The 20,019-nt window shown below is 49.3% G+C and overlaps 3 protein-coding genes across 5 annotated transcripts in view; 1 reads left to right on the top strand and 2 right to left on the bottom strand.

The window, feature by feature from the left end:
• The window catches only part of LOC146757518 (rho GTPase-activating protein 32-like), a 218,196-nt gene that overhangs the window by 133,143 nt on the left and 65,034 nt on the right, over positions 1 to 20,019 (top strand). The gene's annotated exons all lie outside the window — the stretch shown is intronic.
• LOC146757526 (uncharacterized) lies at positions 1,275 to 19,381 on the bottom strand. 3 transcript variants are annotated; one of them, XM_085520748.1, is made up of 2 exons: positions 18,929 to 19,377; positions 1,275 to 1,845 (listed from the first exon to the last, which is right to left on the bottom strand). In XM_085520748.1, the coding sequence occupies exons 1-2, from the start codon at positions 18,992 to 18,994 to the stop codon at positions 1,405 to 1,407; spliced, it is 507 nt and encodes a 168-aa protein (XP_085376874.1). In that variant the 5' UTR covers positions 18,995 to 19,377; the 3' UTR covers positions 1,275 to 1,404. The 3 variants fall into 3 exon arrangements, 1 of the variants encoding a protein (XP_085376874.1); XR_014936079.1 differs by lacking the exon at positions 1,275 to 1,845 and adding an exon at positions 8,762 to 8,866 and having other exon boundaries at positions 18,929 to 19,381; XR_014936080.1 differs by lacking the exon at positions 1,275 to 1,845 and adding an exon at positions 18,594 to 18,854 and having other exon boundaries at positions 18,929 to 19,381.
• LOC146757527 (uncharacterized) lies at positions 11,438 to 17,166 on the bottom strand. The gene is made up of 10 exons (XM_085520660.1): positions 17,114 to 17,166; positions 16,479 to 16,533; positions 16,300 to 16,406; positions 15,579 to 15,763; positions 15,181 to 15,240; positions 14,305 to 14,376; positions 13,853 to 13,945; positions 13,609 to 13,719; positions 13,154 to 13,301; positions 11,438 to 12,864 (listed from the first exon to the last, which is right to left on the bottom strand). Exons 1-10 carry the CDS (start codon positions 17,164 to 17,166, stop codon positions 12,642 to 12,644), a joined length of 1,107 nt encoding a protein of 368 aa, XP_085376786.1. The 3' UTR covers positions 11,438 to 12,641.

The following is a 20,019-nucleotide window of genomic DNA, read 5'->3' as shown; positions in this document are numbered from 1 at the left end:
TTCCCCATCCCCCATGGGGAAGCTGGATTAGCAGTTATCATTTACATTTACATGCTACTTATCTGTTGAGTAATTCTGACTATTGCTCATTAAGCTGTTGCTGTGTTCTTGTGTGGAAAAAAGAAGTCTACAAACCTGGCAGAACCACAATATCTGTCTGCAGGTTCTGCTATCATGCCGGAAGATGGTATTGCCTCTGCCAGTCATTCAGATCAATTTCTTGAATTCCACACAGGAGCACCTTTAGGGAAGAAAAATTTCATAAACATGGAAACTACAAGCTACTACTTTGCTTCTACAGCAAGACTATTGTACTGAAATACTACTGTACTTCAAAGCACCCACAATCACAGAACGCTTGGTTTTAATATTAAACTCTTAAACTTCCACAGCAAATAATAACATCCGTGGCAACAAAGAAGATACACCAGTCATGAAAACGAATGCATTTAGACATATAAACCATACTTTCTCATTACCTAACCGTACCATTCTGTGCTAGAAATATGATGTTCTGCTGCAGAGTATAATTTGGAGAGACCAAAAGCAGCTATAACCTGGTCCACTCTGTAATTTGACCATCCGCTGATATTTGGTTCTTATCTCCCTTGCTTTCCAGTCACTCACTCTTTAGACACACGCAAATCGCATTGTCAAGGACTACAAAAACACTGTCAGCCAAAAAATTTATGCTGGCAGAATCTTAACGTTAGAAATGTGTCTAAGTTGGTTGCAAAGAAGAAAGTGAAGAACAACACAGTAACCAAATACTACCTGATACATAAGGCTTCTCTCACACATCCTGAAAGCAGAACCACCAGCCTTAATGAACTCTGCTCTTCAGACACTGACTGAAATGCAAGAATTACCTGTAGCAGCCTGGATCTGGCAATAGTCAAAGAATCCTTTACGTCCAGCTCCTTAGCATCAAAAGACTTCAGATACTGCTGCGGCAGAATTTCATTGAAGCCTTCAAAAGAAGCTTGTCTGAAGAAGCAGCACAAGCTCTTCCTGTCCAGTTCACTTCCATCATCTCCACCGTCCATGACAGGGAAAGCACGGCTCTGCCGGTAAACTGGACTGTTCAGTAAGCTGCCTTTGGTGCCACCTCCGAGGAAGAGCTGCAGGTGGTTCTGCTGTCCTTTGTAGCTTCTTGCTCAGGCCATCATCCTTGCTTTCTGCTTTCCTTCTCAGCTTTCTTCCTCAGCTGAGTAGCGCTTGCCTTGGCTTTCTTCACTCTCTCCCAAGTCTCAGACCACAAACTCTCCGAGTCCTACAAGAATCAATTCAGAAACGCTCAGGGAACCTTCTCAGCTAACAACTGGTTGGCGGCTCGCTTTGGGAGCTCAAGTCACCCTCCTGGGCACACTGGGCTGCCAGAACTGGGAACCGCCTTCCTGACAGTCAGGCACACAAGAAACTCCACCCCTGTCTCGTTCCCCAAATCCCACACAAACCAGAGCCTAAAGCCCTTTCCTGCAAGGTGGTCCCTGCACGGGCAGGTGGACTCCCTGCCTGGCAGCTCATAGGGCGCAACAGCAGCCGCAGGATAAGACGAGCTGGCACCTCCAGGCTGCTGGCAACAGCTACAGATGGTTCCCTCCCAGCCAGTTGCCCGTGCCTTTCTCCCAGCCCATGAGAGCACCACTTACTGCCTTTGGGGACTTGGAAACTGGCAGCATGATGGCCAGCACAGAGAAGCTGCAAAACGGCTCCGTAGAAGAGTCCGTGGCGCAGCATGTTCTTCATTAGCATGGGCTCAGGGATCTCAGGTGGCCAGAAATGCAGTTCAGCAGCCATAGCACAGACAGCCTGCTGCTCTACTGCTCTCACGGAGGCTGCTTGCTGTGAGGGGGGAAAAAGAGGCATCATTACTCTCAGGCACTGTGATGGAGTTACTTCCTGCTAGAAACATTTCCAGGCTGACTTAGAGAAGTGCTCTGAAGCTTGGTCACCTTGGGCTACCAACCCAAGAACAAAGAGGGACATCAAACTTGCATTTCAGTTGCCCTTTAGCGCCTGCCTCGGAGAAGAGCCCTCAGCCTTCAGTACTGCTGCACTTACAGGTGAGGGGAAGAGAAGCAAGAGAGGACGGGTGGGTGTCAAAGAAGGGAAAATTTACCAGGCAAGAATAAACCTATCCCTGAGCTCCATCACACACATGTGAATACTGCCTTACTAATATGAACAATTGTCACGGGTTACTTAGATTTACCTATGCCCGTGACAGGGGAAGCCACCCCACGCCCCCCCCCCGGGGCCCGGAAAGGAGGGGGAAAAGGGGAGTGGGATAAAACAGCGACAATCTAAGGAGGAAAAACTTATTTTACTAAATATGATATCGAAATACAAGATAACACAATATAATATAATTAAGGCTAACAAAATCGAACGAAACAGAGAGAGAGAGAGTCTCCGAAAACCGAGAGGCCTACTGTGAACTCTAGGCGACACGGCTGGAACGCTTCCCACTCTCCGAGAAGTTCGAGAGAAGAAGGAGGAGACTCCAGCCTGGGAACGAGATTATATAGAGTCCTGGTCCCGTGACTTATTGTTACTCCTGTTGTTCTCTGGGATATGTAGTCTTCTTCTGTGGACTGCACATTCAACAGAAGTATCCATACTTGACATGATGTTATGATGTGGAATACTGATAGCAAAATTACAAAATTACAAAACCATGACATTCCACCCCTTATTCTACATTATTACATCATGGTTAATATATACATATATATACATATATATACACGTATGTAAAATTGTGATAGCTAAATAGTAGAATTGCATGTAACATAACTAAATGTACAACTATAATAACTAAAATACACTACACATGCAAACATATATATATATATATAGATACATAAAATTATTGACTGCACTCCCCCAGCATCAAATTCCCTTGTGGCACACATTGAACATCCCCATCCTTCTGCATTACCCACCAAGTGCACCCAGGTCCCTGGGCAAAGACAGTTCCACGGATAGGTTTGCCCTTTCCAGAAGCTGGAAGGACCCAAACAGCTTTTCCCAACATGTTCTTTACATGTATAACAGGGACCTTATCTCCTTCTACAGTGTGTAGGGGGCTAGATTGACTAGGACCATCACGATTGACAGATCCTCTAGTATTGACCAACCAAGTGGCTTCTGCCAGATTCTTCTCCCAGTGCTTAAATGTTCCACCACCCATTGCTTTCAACATAGTTTTCAACAACCCATTATATCGTTCAATTTTACCAGAAGCTGGTGCATGGTAGGGAATATGATAAATCCACTCAATGCCATGATCTTTGGCCCAAGTATTTATAAGAGAATTTTTGAAATGTGTCCCATTATCAGATTCAATTCTTTCTGGGGTGCCATGTCGCCACAAGACTTGTTTCTCAAGACCTAATATGGTGTTTCGAGCAGTTGCATGGGGTACTGCGTATGTTTCAAGCCACCCAGTGGTTGCCTCTACCATAGTGAGTACATAACACTTACCACTGCGAGATCGTGGCAAGGTGATATAATCAACCTGCCACGCCTCCCCATATTTATACTTTTGCCATCGCCCTTCCTCCCAGAGAGGTTTCATCCTTCTGGCTTGTTTAATTATGGCACATGTTTCACAATCATGAATAATCTGCGCAATAGCGTCCATGGTTAAGTCCACCCCTCGGTCTCTGGCCCACTTATATGTCGCGTCTCTTCCTTGATGACCTGAGGTCTCATGAGCCCATCGAGCTAGAAATAATTCACCCTTATTCTGCCAGTCCAAGTCAATTTGAGCCACCTCAATTTTGGCAGCTTTATCTACCTGATGGTTGTTTTGTTGTTCTTCAGTAGCCCGACTTTTGGGCACATGTGCATCCACATGACGCACCTTTACAACCATATTCTTTGTTCGGGAAGCAATGTCCTTCCATAGTTCAGCGGCCCAAACAGATTTTCCCCTCCGTTGCCAGTTATTTTGTTCCCACCGCTGTAACCACCCCCATAAGGCATTTGCCACCATCCATGAGTCAGTATAAAGATACAGCATTGGCCACCTCTCCCGTTCAGCAACATCTAAGGCCAGCTGGACAGCTTTTACCTCTGCAAACTGACTTGATTCTCCCTTACCTTCAGTGGCCTCTGCAACCTGTCGTGTGGGGCTCCACACAGCAGCTTTCCATTTGCGATGCTTCCCTACAATGCGACATGATCCGTCAGTGAATAGGGCATATTTCTTTTCATTTTCTGGTAATTCGTTGTATGGTGGGGCCTCTTTAGCACGTGATACCTCTTCTGCTGGTGATGTTCCAAACTTTTTATCTTCAGGCCAGTCCATGATTACCTCTAGGATTCCTGGACGATTGAGGTTTCCCATTCGCGCTCGCTGTGTAATCAGCGTAATCCACTTGCTCCAGGTGACATCGGTAGCATGATGGGTGGAGGGAACCTGTCCTTTGAACATCCAGTTCAGCACTGGCAGTCGAGGTGCCAAAAGGAGCTGTGTTTCAGTCCCGACTACTTCGGAAGCAGCCCGAACCCCCTCATACGCGGCTAAGATCTCCTTCTCAGTTGGAGTGTAGCACTCTTCAGACCCCTTATATGATCGACTCCAGAATCCCAGGGGTCGGCCTCGGGTCTCTCCTGAGGCTCTTTGCCACAAACTCCAAGTGGGGCCTTTCTCTCCAGCAGCAGTATAGAGGATGTTCTTTACATCCTGTCCAGTCCGTACTGGCCCCAGGGCTACAGCACGGGCTATCTCTTGTTTAATCTGTTCAAAAGCCTGCTGCTGCTCAGGGCCCCATGCAAAATCATTCTTCTTCCGCGTTACCTGATAAAGGGGGCTTACAATGAGGCTGTAGTTTGGAATGTGCATCCTCCAAAAGCCCACTGCACCCAGGAAAGATTGTGTCTCTTTCTTGCTAGTTGGTGGAGACATGGCAGTGATTTTGTCGATCACATCTGCTGGGATGTGACGACGTCCATCCTGCCACTTTATACCTAAGAACTGAATTTCCTGGGCAGGTCCTTTTACTTTGCTTCGCTTAATAGCAAAGCCAGCTTGTAGAAGAATCCGGATTATCTGCTCTCCTTTTGTGAAAACTTCTTCTGCTGTATCACCCCACACAACAATGTCATCAATGTACTGCAGGTGTTCAGGAGCACCACCCTGTTCCAGTACAGTTTGAACCAACCCATGGCAAATGGTTGGGCTGTGTTTCCACCCCTGGGGCAAACGGTTCCAAGTATACTGAATGCCCCTCCAGGTGAAGGCAAACTGTGGCTTGCATTCTGCGGCCAAAGGAATAGAAAAGAAGGCATTGGCAATGTCAATGGTGGCATACCATTTGGCTGCTTTTGACTCCAGCTCGTACTGGAGTTCCAACATGTCCGGCACAGCAGCGCTCAATGGGGGTGTGACCTCATTCAGGCCACGGTAGTCTACTGTCAGCCTCCATTCTCCACTGGCTTTACGCACTGGCCATATGGGGCTGTTAAAAGGTGAGTGAGTTTTACTGATCACTCCCTGATTCTCCAACTGGCGAATCAAATCATGAATGGGGAGCAAGGAATCCCTGTTGGTGCGATACTGCCGTCTGTGCACTGTCTTTGTAGCAATCGGTACCTGCTGCTCTTTTACTCGTAGCAGCCCCACAACAGACGGGTCCTCTGACAGGCCAGGCAAAACAGACAGCTGCTTAATGTTGTCCATGTCTACAGCAGCTATCCCAAAGGCCCATCGATACCCCTTAGGATCCTTGAAATGCCCCCTTCTGAGGTAATCAATACCCAGTATACATGGAGCCCCTGGGCCAGTCACAATAGGATGTTTTTGCCAGTCTTTGCCAGTGAGGCTTATTTCAGCCTCCAGCACAGTCAATTCTTGAGAGCCCCCAGTCACTCCAGAAATATGGATTGATTCTGTCCCTTCATGACTGGAGGGCATTAGGGTGCACTGTGCACCGGTATCCACCAGCGCCTTATATTCCTGTGGTTCTGATGTGCCAGGCCATCGAATCCACACAGTCCAATAAACTCTATTATCCCTTTCCCTCCCCTGACTGAGGGCAGGGCCCCTCTATTGGTTACCTGTGATGACTGGAGCAACTCCACTGGTGGTTGGTATGTCTAGTAGTTCTTTCACCCGTGCTCGTAGTGCAGACGTGGGCTGATCATGCCACTTCCTCATGTCTTCTCCACGGTCACGTAGGTAGCGCCACATGGAAACACGCGGTGCAATCGTACTGTTGTTCTTTGCTCGAGCTGGGAAGCGTGTGCGTTTAACAGCTGAGACTTTTGATGATGCAGGTGGGGAGTAGGACTGGACTAGTTTGATCAGATCCTTCATTAGACCTGGTGGCCCATACGAGGATTGACCTTCATCAGTTGTTTCTGATACTATTACGGGATCATTACAATTAGTTGATGGAAACAATTTCTTGCACATTTCATCTACTCGGTTTTCTAGCCGTGAGATGGCAGAAACTGCGGCATGCAGTTGGGGGAGCTGCTGATCGATGGTTTGAAGCATTATAATCAGCTCAACAACTCGGGGCCATCTGTCCACGAATCCTTTAGATCCTGATACCAATGACTGTGCAATTCTCTCTGGTGCTGTACTTGTGATTTTCTGCCACATGTCAGGATCGGCCCTCACTCTCTCAGGGTCAAGTTCGCTTGGATCAGGGCTGTACAACATTTTCGCCATGGCCAATTCCCTCAGGCGCTGAATACCTTTTTGGACGGTATTCCAACTATCAAATTTAGGCTTCAAAGCATCCTTATAGGGGTACCTTTCTCTCACGGCTTCTAACAGCCGCAACCAGAGAGTAGCAGCTCCATCCGAACATCTGCTAATCCCTCTGTCGATACCTGCATCTTGGGCAATGCTTCCTAGTTGGCGAGCTTCATTACCATCTAGAGACAAGCTGTTGGCCCCGTTGTCCCAGCAGCGAAGCAACCAAGCAAGGATACCTTCATCTTGACGCCGTGTAAACTCCTTTCTTGAGCCTTGGATTTCAGTCAGCTTCAGAGGTCGACAATAGGTGATTTCCTCCTCATCATCAGTCTCTTCTTCATGCCTCTTGGTTTTTGCCTTTGCTTTTTTCGGTACTGCTCCATGCCCGGCACCTGGGTCTTCTGCTGCCCCCCCCTGTGCTTCTCCTTCTTTTCGTTCTAGACGCGTGGACACCCGTTTCCATTTCTTGCCTTCCACAGGGGCAACTGATATTGCTACTGATGCCTCCTGTGACTGATCAGAATTAACTTGGGCTTGAATCTCAGATCGGAAACTCTCTCTCTCCAGAATAGTATGATACAAAGCACGGTATGCATAAGCCAAACCCCACATAAGGTTTACCTCCTTAGATCTCTGACCCAAATACTCACTTAATTTCTTAGGGTCCCTTAGGTGTTCAAGAGTGAAATCCCATGACACTGCGGGTCCCCATGCTTCTAAGACTTTTCCTAAACCTTTCCATATTCCCTGCCAGTCATCATTCTCTGGTTCTGGAGGAGACTTCCGCATAGAACGAATGCATAGGAACATATATGCATGCATTGATAGTGATAACATGAATGCAAGTATGAACCCTATCTCAGTTATTGAAAAGCGTGTGGAAATCTGAGAGTACAACCTAAATAAAAAGGGTTTTTTTAGCCTGTACAATGAATTAAACATGGTGGTGTTTGTAAAATTGCCTGTTCCATCTGGGATGCAAGTATTTGTAAAATTGCCTGTTCCATCTGGGATGCAAGTGTTAGTAAGATTCACAATTGCATCTGAGGTGTAGATGCCAAAATTCTGACCATACCACATCTCGTAGAAGTACCAGGCAGGTGTCTCCATCAGTATCCACCTTATTAGGCTATATATCTGCACAATTCCACAACACCAAATTATGGTGTTAATAGTTGACCAATACTTTAAGAAGATCATAATTGCTTTCAATCCCTTAAACAGAGCAACTGGGATGAAGAGTGGATTCATAGCTGGCAGGCTCTGTAAAAGTCAGAGCTAGCTAGCTTTGCTCTAAGGGAGAAAGAAATCCCTTTGTTTTCTACACAAAAGTTAGATAGCAATGCTGAGAATGTGCAGCAGCCCTTAATGTTGACAATTTGTCTGGTATTTCAAGGTCACGTTCTCCGTGAGCAGCTACGGAAAGATAACACTCCGAACACTCCCGTAACGAAGCTCTTTAAGAGCAAAGAGAGAGTTGTTCTAAAAGCTAAAAAGCTCTATGCCCGCATTCTCCACCAAAAAATCTGTCACGGGTTACTTAGATTTACCTATGCCCGTGACAGGGGAAGCCACCCCACGCCCCCCCCCCGGGGCCCGGAAAGGAGGGGGAAAAGGGGAGTGGGATAAAACAGCGACAATCTAAGGAGGAAAAACTTATTTTACTAAATATGATATCGAAATACAAGATAACACAATATAATATAATTAAGGCTAACAAAATCGAACGAAACAGAGAGAGAGAGAGTCTCCGAAAACCGAGAGGCCTACTGTGAACTCTAGGCGACACGGCTGGAACGCTTCCCACTCTCCGAGAAGTTCGAGAGAAGAAGGAGGAGACTCCAGCCTGGGAACGAGATTATATAGAGTCCTGGTCCCGTGACTTATTGTTACTCCTGTTGTTCTCTGGGATATGTAGTCTTCTTCTGTGGACTGCACATTCAACAGAAGTATCCATACTTGACATGATGTTATGATGTGGAATACTGATAGCAAAATTACAAAATTACAAAACCATGACAACAATAACATCATTCACACAGCTAAATTTACTCACATTCACGTACCTGGTTGTGGACATGTTCGAGGCCTCGCTGCTGCTGTGCTGTTCAACACCGGCCACAGCAATAAAGCGCGCAGAAAGCCCATCTGTTGCAGACAGAGGAGTGAGCCGTGCTTAACCAACACTGCTTCAGCGCACGCTCACAGTAAGGCACACCTACCTTGCGCTGGCCACGCACGAAGCTCGTGACACAGCTCCAGACTGCTCTCCTGGGGCCCAGCTTCATTTCACAGCCACTCACGCTCTGCTGCTGGACATTCTGCAACGGAAAAGCCACCAGATGCAAATCCCATCCCTCACAGATGGCATCAGACCTCTGCTCTCATGGCAGTCACACTCACAGCTCCGGGGGAAAAAGCAGACGTGTGCTTACCGAGCGAGCACTGTTTGCTGCCAGCTGCTGGTAGGAACCCACGCCTAACCCTACAGTACCAACAGTAACCTATGCCTAACTCTACTATGGGAACAACAATCTACTCCTAACACTACAGCAAGAACAGGAACCTACTCCGAACAGGAAAACAACAACTCCTAACACTAAACCTACTCCTAAGCCTACTCCTAACAGTAAAACATGAACAAAAACCTATGCCTAACTCGAAAACACTAACAACAACCTACACCTAACTCTAAAACTAAACTTAACCAAAAAATACAACAAGAAAAACTGGATACAGATGGGACTGGGAGCCCACAGGACGTGGCTGCAGAAGAAGCCCGAAGGAGGAGCAGATGTTACAAAAAATGCCACCCAGCTAATGCCGGGGGCAGGGGCCGAGCAGCGGGTAAGGAGCTCAGCGCCTGGACCAGCCACGGTGGAGCTGCAATGGTGCCAACACGGGGCCTGGCACGGTGGTGTGGTGCCAGGCCAGCTATGCCGCGGGCGGGTCCACCTCCATGGGCTCCTCTGGAGGTGGATCCACCTCCATGGGCTCCGCTGGAGGTGGATCCACCTCCATGGGCTCCACATGGTTGCTCGTCACCAGGCTGGTGCAGGCGCGATGGAACTGGGCTCTCTTACCCCTCCTCTGCCTGGTGGTCATGGCGGGCCCCCTCCTCCTTCTCAGTCCTAGGGCCCCCAGCTCCATCCTCCCGCATGAAACAGGGGAAACTTCCACCCTCGCCCTCTTTGCAGCTGACATGGCTGTTAACTGCCACAACTGTCAGAGGCGACTGTGTTGCGCATGGCAGCGGTGACCAAGGTGACGTGGTGAGGGTTCTAAAATGGCGGCCGCACTGCTGGCACTGGTGTTCCACATAGGATGAGGAGGGGCCTGGTAATAGCAGGACAAGGGGAAACTGATTTAAGTTGAAAGAGGGAAGATTTAGGTTGGATATTAGGGGGAAAGGTTGTTTACTAGGAGAGTGGTTAGGCCCTGGAACAGGCTGCCCAGGGAGGTTGTGGATGCCCCGTCCTTGCAGGTGTTCAGGGCCAGGTTGGACAGGGCCCTGCGCAACCTGATCTAGTAAAGGTGTATGTTTAGTAGCCCTGCCAGGCAGGGGGGTTGGTTCTTCATGATCCTTGAGGTCCCTTCCAAGCTGGGTCATTCTGTGATTCTGTGATACTGGTGTGTGGCTGTTTGTCCCAGCGCGCTGACCTTTTGTCTTCAGGTTCACTAACAAGACTGTAACTGATTTATGGAGGAGGCAAGTGATGGGTGCTACTGTGTGACAATCAACATCACTTTGTGGACATTTGAAAGCACCTTCCTCCAGAGCTGTTCACCTCCAGAAGAGGGTGCTCAGAAGTGTTTACTGGCAGAAGATCTGGCTCCAGCTTGGTATGGGAAAACTGGGGAATGATACCATCGTGTGCTGTGAAGAACAGGAAGCAGGTGGGCATCCCTGCTCCCTCTTGTCTGCTGGCAAGGTCCAGATGAGATCCCAGAGCCAGAAGCTGCCATTCCAAGGAGAGCTGACTCAACCATTTTGGATTTGAGCTGTCACACCAAGGAGAGCTGACTGAACCACGTTGGACTTATTTGTAAGTTTATACTATCATTGGAAACTGTTGCCGTGGTCACAGTCATCGTTAGTGGAACAACAACTCCTGATGACCCACCACTACTGAAGATCAATGACTGAACTACAAAACACGCCAGATCCATGGTGGTGACTCTCTCTCCCTCTTGCTTCCTATGAAGACTCCTTGATTCTATTTCCTATCTTTTCTATTGCCCGCCTTCCCTTCCTAATCACCCTAAATCGTAATAGCGTCCATCCTCCAACATTTGAACCATGCCCAGGCATACATGTATGGACCTCCTCTCCTTCCTATAAATTGGAGCAGGACAGAGACCCGCAAGGATTGTCAGCTCCCAAGTCATACAAGTATTGCATACAACACAGATTACTTCATCTGTTGGCCCCGCTGTCTCTGCATACCACCAAGCGAGGGCCTGCAGTGCCCAGGCGACACGATGTGCCTGGCAGTGCAAAGCCAGCCCACGTGTGTGCAGATGGCAAGGAGCGTGTGGCACTGTGCACCGACAGCCCTTGCCTGCCCAGGACTGCGTGTGGAGGGCGTTCCCCACTGCAGCCCTGCCCAACAGTCAGTAGGGGTGTGCGGCCATGATGGCAGTAATGAACAAACTGCTGCTTCACAAAGATCTTGGCCCGATTAGAAATCTTTGAGTAGTGCTGTTACAGCAGACAGAATGTGATAAGCGCAAGTAGTCTCCTGTACTTCACATCCTTGCTACTTTGTTCTGGGTGTTGTCACTGAGCAGCGTCTAACACAAGTTCTGCCCTGGTCAGCTGGCTGCCTTAGCTTGAGCCCTGATGGCAATGCCATGACGTGATGTTAGTATTGCTGTTTTCTCCTCGTCAGAATACTCTGTCTTTTGAAGGAAGCAGCTTCTTGGTTATTTTGTTTTGTTGTTGAATTTTATTGAATTAATTTACAATATCTATATTCCGTATAGTTATAGATGTTTTGAATATGATCATGTGTGGTGCTGAGATTTTTTATAGAAAAGCTATACTCAGTACAGAAGGTGGAATAAGGATGTTAAAGAAAAAACCCCCTGTTGTGTTGACCAGTGATGATGCTCCCACCCCCTGACCAATGGTGGAGAGGAGCATGAAGAGAGAGGTGGTGCTGGGGGGATCTTGGGGCTGCTGGGCCTGTCATACTTCTCCCAGGCAGAGGTTTTACAGGTGTTGCATGATGCCCCCAAGCTGACCCCGTGGGGGGGGGGGGCACTCCCACATCCTGAAGGATGGTGGAGAGGAGCGGGAGGGCAGAGTTGGTGCTGTGGGGGGCTGGGAGCTGTGGGGCCTGGTATGCTTTCCCCTGGCTGTAGTTTTCTGGGTGTCGGATGATGCCCTCAAACTGACACCCTGCGGGGGCTGCTCCAACCTCCTGAAGGATGGTGGAGGGAAGTGGGAGGTTGGTGACAGTTCCTGGGGGGTGCAGGGGACTGCTGGGCCAGTTGGCTTGTCCCAGACAATGGTCGTCCGTCTGTTGGATGATGTCCCCAGGTCTATACTCTGCTGTGGTCTCTTCCATCCCCTAATGGATGGTGGAGGGGAGGGTGAGGGCAGAGATGGTGCTGGGGGCTGACGGGCCTCTCAAGCTTCCCCCAGGCGGTGGCTGCCCCCAGGTGATGCTCTGAGGGAGCCACTGCCAACCCCTGAAGGATGGTGGTGGGGGACAGGAGGGTGGTGTTGATGCCTGGGGGCAGCTGGGCCTGCCACTCATCTGCCAGGGTGCTGCTGTTTGGGTGCCAGCCGATGACTGCAAGCTTCCAAACCAGGTGGGTCCCTCCTGTCCCCTGAAAGAGGTGTTGATGCCCAGGGTGGATAGGGGCTGCTGGGCCTGATGTACTTCCTGGGGGCCACGGAGCCTGGGCTGGTGGGCTACAGGGGCCGCAGTGGGGGCAGTTGAGCCCGACAGCCGTCAGGCCTGGCAGGGGCCGCTCTGGTGGTGCTCTGCGGCTGCTGGGCTGGTTGTTGTTGGTGCCCTGTCTTTCTGTCCAGCGCCTTGAGGCAAGGAAGCTGTTCGTTGAGGTGAGCAAGCCATCTTTCCAAGTACCACTTCCTGCAGGCAGTATTCTCGTCTGCAGCAGCTGCAGCAAGGCGCCTGCAGAGAAAGAAACATGCTGAGGGCACAGGAGAACCCCCTGCTCTCCTTCCTCACAGTGCATGGTAGAGCCACCCTCAGCTCCCGGCCTGTCTCAGGCCCAGCAGTAAGAACATGCAGCAGGAATGGCTCAGCCAGTTAAAACATCTGACAGCATCAATCTCAGACAGTGTTAGGCAACAACTAACTGGCTTCTCTATGCTGCTTTACCTAGAAATGCCTCCTGGCTCACAGAAGCCCTATAGTAAAGAGGGGGGCAGGATGGGGTTGGAGGTGAACAAGAACTCACTGGTTTATCTGCCTCCGTTGCTTGATAAGACGATAGCATGAAAACATTGCCATCGGCGTGGTAACGAAGATAACCGCACCAAATCCCAGGCAGTACTTCTTGATAAAATTATCTACTGCGGCATTTGCATGTTCCTCACCATCCGCACCTGGAAAAACAATGTGGATCTGTTTCACCAGCTGCTGCTTTGAGTGACATGGACAAGAACAACCACAGGAAGGATCCCGCTCCGGGCTGCTGTTGTGCCTGGTGGCTCAGGGGAAGCACAGCAAGCTCTGGAATGCGGGGTCTGTGCACAGGAGGTACTATGGAGGGTCCTGTTTCCTCTCCTTATCTGCTGAATGTGGTTCTGGTGGCCTAGTTCTCAACAGGACAAAGTTCCTAAGTCCCTGTGAACTGGCTGCAGTGGGAGGGGAGCAACCTCTAACCACAAAGCCACTATGAGCGGCCCTTACCTGGAGTGACAGTTGTTGTCTGCATGGCCTCTTTTACTCTCAGGGGGACAGTCAGTGTGCGAACTCTGCCGTTTTGAAATGCAATCCAGCGCATAGGTGCTCCACCTGTCTCTTTAGAAAGGAGGTAAGGGAGTGGGACTGTAAGTAACTGCTTCTCATCAGGAAGATGGTACAGTTTCTCCACATGTATTTCTAGAAATTCAGCTTCACAAGTCTTTCAGGGAACAGACGGAAATACACCTACCACGTGCTTTGTCTTTCTTGATTTTCATTAGCAGAGAGGGCAGTGTCTTCAAATATTTTCCTCTTTCCAGGGCCTCTTTCTGTTTCTCAGGACCTAAACAGAAAGCATTAAGATAACTTTCAGACAAACAAGATATTAAACTGAACGGTCTTTTCAGTGCAGCCAGTAACGACAACAGCCACCCCTGGGATGCCTGTGGGGTTCCAGCACAACTAAGGATTTAGCACGGCCTTCCCTGGAGGCACTTCTGCAACCAAAGAATGAGAACTTTTCACCACACACTACAACTTACATAAACGCATAACAGCATCACTGAATGGGACCAGGGCATTGTGCGAGGGCAGGACACACACACACAGGTGTGCATTCTCACTCACACCTGCAGACATGCCTGGCTGACATTAGGACTGTGAGCTGGCATCTCTCAAAGGAACTAAAATCTCATGACGTACCCATTCGAATCGCTGGGGCTTCTGTCCTGGAGCTCAGCTGGGAAACTGGATGCCATTCAACTCCACTAGGAGCTGTCAACAAACACAGACAGAGCAGCTCCTGTCAGACACCTGTTTAGACTGGAATGACAGCACTGCTCCACAGCACTCTCCTCTCCCTGCCACACAGAAGCATCTGGCAAATAGTTGTTGGGTGCCTGCAATGGCACCGTGACAGTCCAAAAAGGAGCCGTGTGCAGAACTGCCTGGAGAAGGGAAGGGGGTGGAAGAGGAAGGGCAAGATCTAAAGGCCCTTTCCTGTGGGATTGCCCTGAGGCTCACAGGCTGGATTGTGCTGAGGCTTTGGCAAGGCATTGCTTATAGGCACAGCCGTAATCAAGCATCGATGAGAAACATCTCCTGGTGTTCATGCCTGGGGGCAGCTGGGCCTGCCACTCATGTGCCAGGGTGCTGCTGTTTGGGTGCCATGGTATGCTGTGATTTCTCTCTTCCTTAGGGACCCGCAGTGACTGGAAGGGGCTCAGGTGATGACATGGCACCCAGACCTGGGTCAAAAGTTGCAAAGCTGCAGAGAGGCCAGGTGGGCAGTTGGCTGGCACTCAGCAGCTTTCCAGATACTCTCTCCAGGCCACGTAAAACAATCTTCAGAGAAGGCATAGAAGAACATTTGGCCCCTCAAGTTTTTCTTAGTGGGGAGATCTCTGATGTACGGAGACAAAGTCAACGGGATGCTGGGAGCATGCAGCACCCAAGAAACAGTGACTACCCAAGCTTCTCATGGGGAAGAAATCACCAGGCAGTGAAAAGATGAACCCCCCCCTGAACTTCCACAGCCAAATATGAGCAAAGATCATGAGATGAAGACTGGTGACTTACCTCTGGCATCCACCCCAGGCTCAGGGACACGACTTTGCTTTGGAAAAGCATCAAAGGGGCCTGCAGGCACAAGAGTGATCAGACACAGGTGAGGAGAGCTTCCACTGCGCACAGGGGTCTGCTTTGTTTTTTTTTCCTGCAGTGACATGTGAGGACTGGCTGCAGGTCAGGGAATGACATGGCCCAAACAGCAAAGGAATAGGAGCAAACACTGGCAAGGGCTGCCTTCCCACTGAAATGTGACAATTCTCCAAGTAAAGAAATACTCATGACTGATCTGTGTATGACCTTCAGAGCACAAAGAGACTTGAAAGACCTTTGGAGGTCCTTATGTACCCAAATAAGCTATTACAGCACTAATTTTTCTACCTCCGAAGAAACAGACACTCACAACTTACCTCGGAGTTTCCTCTGAGGCACAAAAGCAGTCTCCATCCAGTCGTCTGGAGCAGTACCAATGTCATCATCTAGAATAAAGAACAGAAGAGGGATGTTCCCATTGCATGTTGTGATCTTCCTCTCCCTTAGTGACAAGGAAGGGGCCAGGTAACGGGATGGGAGACTCAGGCCGTGATTGCCAAAGCTATAGAGGTGCCACAGTGACCTGGAGCCTGGCACTCAGCAGCTTTACAAATGCTCCCTCCTGGCAACGTGCAGCACCCCTCTGGGACCACGTGGAAGAGCATACAAAGAAAAGGTGCCTGAACCCATCTGGGCTACAGCTGGGGGTCTCTGTTGGGAACCGGGATTTTTCTATGGGGAGCATCAGGCAGCTGGAGCAGAAATGCTCATGCTTTTCCCAGCACACATCTTACGAGTTCTCCCCTAGGACACCCCCAGGATGAAGAGCATGCTCCAGCCATCCAGCGGCAGAGCCGTGGGAGCACAGGGCTTCCTCATGCCCTTGCCCAGCTCCTGTGGTGCTGCCTGTCTCCCCTCTCCAATACACCCCCCATCGAAGGCAGCCCTAGGGCAACACGGCACAGAGCCACTGCAACCAGAACCTGGGCTTCTCAGCCTCAGTTCTGCTCATTTTTTACCCAACTCTGCCCACCCACCTGCTTCTGCTGCTCGCCACGGAGCAGCACAAGCCTCCTGACAACACATGGCTATCAGTACGAGGAGGAAGGCAAGGCAGGTGGGGGCCGAGGCCCCCAGAACTCGTGCCATGCTGCTACCACCACCGCTACAGCCACGACGAGTGCTGCTACTGGGGCACAGAACTCCTAAGGCACGCAGCTGGGCATTGTGACCTCATTGTGACAAGGCAGCTATGCGGCAGGACATAGTGACCTCACATCCCCAGGCAGCAGGCTGGGCTTCCTCACGGGCTGCTTCTCCTGTGACGCAGGGCTGCATAGAGTGGGTGCTTGTGGCACCCCTTAGTGGGTGAGTGCCAGGCTGCTGCGGAAGAATTACTGGGAGCGTGTCCCGCTGGGCAGATCTGTTCCACCACAAGGACCAGGCTCCCCCTGGGCTTGCTATGGACGCTGTCCCTGTGGCTGAGGCTTCCCAGTCATGTAGAGCAGCAGGAGACCATGGCAGATATTTTCACATTTACATTGTGGAAATATAGAATTGTGGAATGGTTTGGGTGGGAAGGGACATTAAAGACCCAGAGACGCTGTCAAAAGATAAAGAAAATCGATTCGGTGTTGTTTTTACTGCTTCATGCAAATCAAAAGATTGCGTTTTGTCTTTTAATGCCCAAAAAAGCCATTTCTTCAGTGACATTATACTTGTTGTCACAGACTCTAACAAAAATGCAAACTGAGCTTTATCTGTAGCATCAATATTTTAGTATTTCATATCTTGAATTTGACAGTTCCCTCCCAGCCAGTTGCCTGTGCCTTTCTCTCAGCCCATGAGAGCACCACTTACTGCCTCTGGGGACTTGGAAACTGGCAGCATGATGGCCAGCACACACACAAACTGCAAAACGGCTCCATAGAAGAGTCCGTGGCGCAGCATGTTCTCCATTAGCATGGGCTCAGGGATCTCAGGTGGCCAGAAATGCAGTTCAGCAGCCATAGCGAAGACAGCTGCTGCTCCACTGCTCTCACAGAGGCTGCCTGCTGTAAGGGGGGAAAAAGAGGCATCGTTACTCTCAGGCGCTGCGATGGGGTTAATATTAAACTCTCAAACTTTCACAGCAAATAATAACATCCGCTCACAAAGAAAATGTGGAGAGGCCACAAAAGAGAAAAACCAGTCATTAAAATCTTTGTATTTAGACATTCAAACTAACAATGTACTTTGTCTTTACCTAACCGTACCATTCTGTGCTAGAAATACGATGTTTTGCTGTAGAGCATAACTTGGAGAGACCAAAAGCAGCTAAAACATGCTCCACTCTGTAATTTGACCATCCGCTGATATTTGGTTCTTATCTCCCTTGCTTTCCAGTCACTCACTCTTTAGACACACGCAAATCACATTGTCAAGGACTACAAAAACACTGTCAGCCAAAAAATTTATGCTGGCAGAATCTTAACATTAGAAATGTGTCTAAGTTGGTTGCAAAGAAGAAAGTGAAGAACAACACAGTAACCAAATACTACCTGATACATAAGGCTTCTCTCACACATCCTGAAAACAGAACCACCAGCCTTAATGAACTCTGCTCTTCAGACACTGACTGAAATTCAAGTATTACGTGTAGCAGCCTGGATCTGGCAATAGTCAAAGAATCTTTTACCTCCAGCTCCTTAGCATCAAAGGACCACAGATACTGCTGCGGCAGAATTTCATTGAAGCCTTCAAAAGAAGCTTGTGTCTGTTCCTCAGCGCCTCAGGAAAGTCTCCATTCTGCTACCAGCCGGAAAAGACACAGAAGGATCATTTAAAACGGGCTACGCTAACCCAAGTTCATCTTTGTTAGTTTGTTTTGAAATGAACTGTAAGCTGTGTTAAGAAAAATGCTGGAAAGTTCTGGGGATAGAGCACTGTGTAACTGTATTCTAATTGTGTTCCCAACCTTCACCCTGCACAAACAATTTTAAGTTAAAACCCTATGTTTCCAACCACTCAACTATGGAAAGCATTTTAGGCTCCAGCAGAAGGCAGCATCTAGTCACTGATGATATTAATGAGAGCACAGGAGTCCCTTGCTAGCCGGAGGAAGAAAAAAATGCAGAGCTGTATTCATCTAATATGTTCCATATTTGTTTCTGTTAATCACGAAACTTTGCTCTGTGGTAGAAACTCCACTCTCCATTAAGAAAAGGGAGAAAAGCAGGCAGGAGACCCAAAGAACCTGAACCCAGGGAGAAGCAGATATTATGCTGAATTCAAGCCTAACCTGTCAGGAGAACTGGAATCAAAAGGAGAGATGAAACTCTGGGGAACGCAACACAGGACCCATAGTGTGACAAAAGAACATTGCTTAAGCTGCAATCTGAGCCCTCCCCGGCTTCCTCAAAACAAGAAGAGAACGATCTTCTGCAGGTACTCCCTCCTCTCTATCCCAATGAGTATTTTGCACAACAGCCAATGCCAATACGTTCCTTCTGCAAATGTCGCTGTTTCTGTGAAACCTTTCCAGATGACTCGTGACTAAAGCAATTTCTACTCCCTCATTCCTCAAACCCTTCCCACACAAAAGCCTTCACAGATCAGATGGTAAGAAAGAGGGAATTCTACGGCCACAGCAATAAAGCGCGCAGAAAGCCCATCTGTTGCAGACAGAGGAGTGAGCCGTGCTTAACCAAAACTGCTTCAGCGCACACTTACAGTAAGGCACACCTACCTTGCGCTGGCCATGCAGGATGTTCGTGACGCAGCTCCAGACTGCTCTCCTGAGGCCCAGCTTCATTTCACGGCCACTCACGCTCTGCTGCTGGACATTCTGCAATGGAAAAGCCACCGGATGCAAATCCCATCCCTCGCAGATGGCATCAGACCTCCGCTCTCATGGCAGTCACCACCGCCCTGCCCTGGGCAGCGCTTCCACTGCCCTTGCTCCTGCCACAAGACACCAACGTCTGCTTCTAACGTGGCTCCACCATGGGATCCTGTATGCAACAGAAAAACACACGGAGGCTGCCAGTCACTGCAACACGCGCGCTGTGAAACCCCTGGCACTGCTGAGTCCCAAGAGAAGATGAGAAAAGCGTTTGCCTGCCATGGACGGGCTGTGGTGGGATTGAATCCTGCCTTCGAATCGGGTCACCCCCAGGGAGAGCCTCCTGGGGACCCAAAGACTTACGGCAGCGCCAACACAGCAGGCAGAAACGCGACGTGCTCCTGACTGCCCGTACTGTTCAAAGCTCCCTCCCTCTCCCTCTCCCTCCCTCCGCCCTATGAAGGCAGCCCTTCAAAGCAACCAACACTTGAAAAAAAAACTTAGACTCAGTTAACCTGGACAGTGTTACCCAGGGTTGTGAGAACAGCTTAATGATATCTGAGAACCGGTCAACTCGTGAGCCTGAGACCTGGGATCCTCCATCCTAGGGTGGAACTTTACTGGAGCATGTGGATGCCACAGCAACAAAAGGGCTGTGTATAATAGACTGAGAGTTTGCTGAGTTTCTTGGTTTACAGAAAGCAGAAATAACTCAGAAATTACAGCTGGACTTTGAACCTTAAGGACTGCCAAGAAAGAAGCCATCTGCTAAACCCCTGAGCTGCAAACTGTCAAGGAACTCCATACGTTCCCAGGAATGACAGGAGGGTGCTGACCATGGATACACAGCTACGGACTGATGGTAAACCTCAAACAGCTTGAAGTGAGTAAGGGATGGCCAGGGTGCCTGAGGGCAGTGGCTGCACTAGTGCTCAATATTCAAGAAGCCCATAAATCTACACTGGGCCAAAGGATACCAGTTTTAATATCTCATA

Source organism: Coturnix japonica, chromosome 20 (assembly GCF_054131305.1).
Source record: "Coturnix japonica strain WE chromosome 20, WE-NBRP24, whole genome shotgun sequence".
Lineage (NCBI taxonomy): Eukaryota > Metazoa > Chordata > Aves > Galliformes > Phasianidae > Coturnix > Coturnix japonica.
Note: the sequence above shows the minus strand (reverse complement) of the source record. Positions and strands in the feature narration are given on the sequence as shown.

Bases quoted from the DNA above. Each gene is read 5' to 3' on its own strand.
- LOC146757527 (XM_085520660.1), bottom strand. From the start codon at position 17,166: ATGCTAATGGAGAACATGCTGCGCCACGGACTCTTCTATGGAGCCGTT. The intron at 16,407-16,478 runs GTGAGGTCACTA...TGCGTGCCTTAG, and splicing joins CCAGCCTGCTGCCTGGGGAT to GAGTTCTGTGCCCCAGTAGC. The intron at 15,241-15,578 runs GTAAGTTGTGAG...TTGTGCCTGCAG, and splicing joins GCCTCAGAGGAAACTCCGAG to GCCCCTTTGATGCTTTTCCA.
- LOC146757526 (XM_085520748.1), bottom strand. From the start codon at position 18,994: ATGAAGCTGGGCCTCAGGAGAGCAGTCTGGAGCTGCGTCACGAACATC. The intron at 1,846-18,928 runs GTAGGTGTGCCT...CCCCCCTCACAG, and splicing joins TCCTGCATGGCCAGCGCAAG to CAAGCAGCCTCCGTGAGAGC.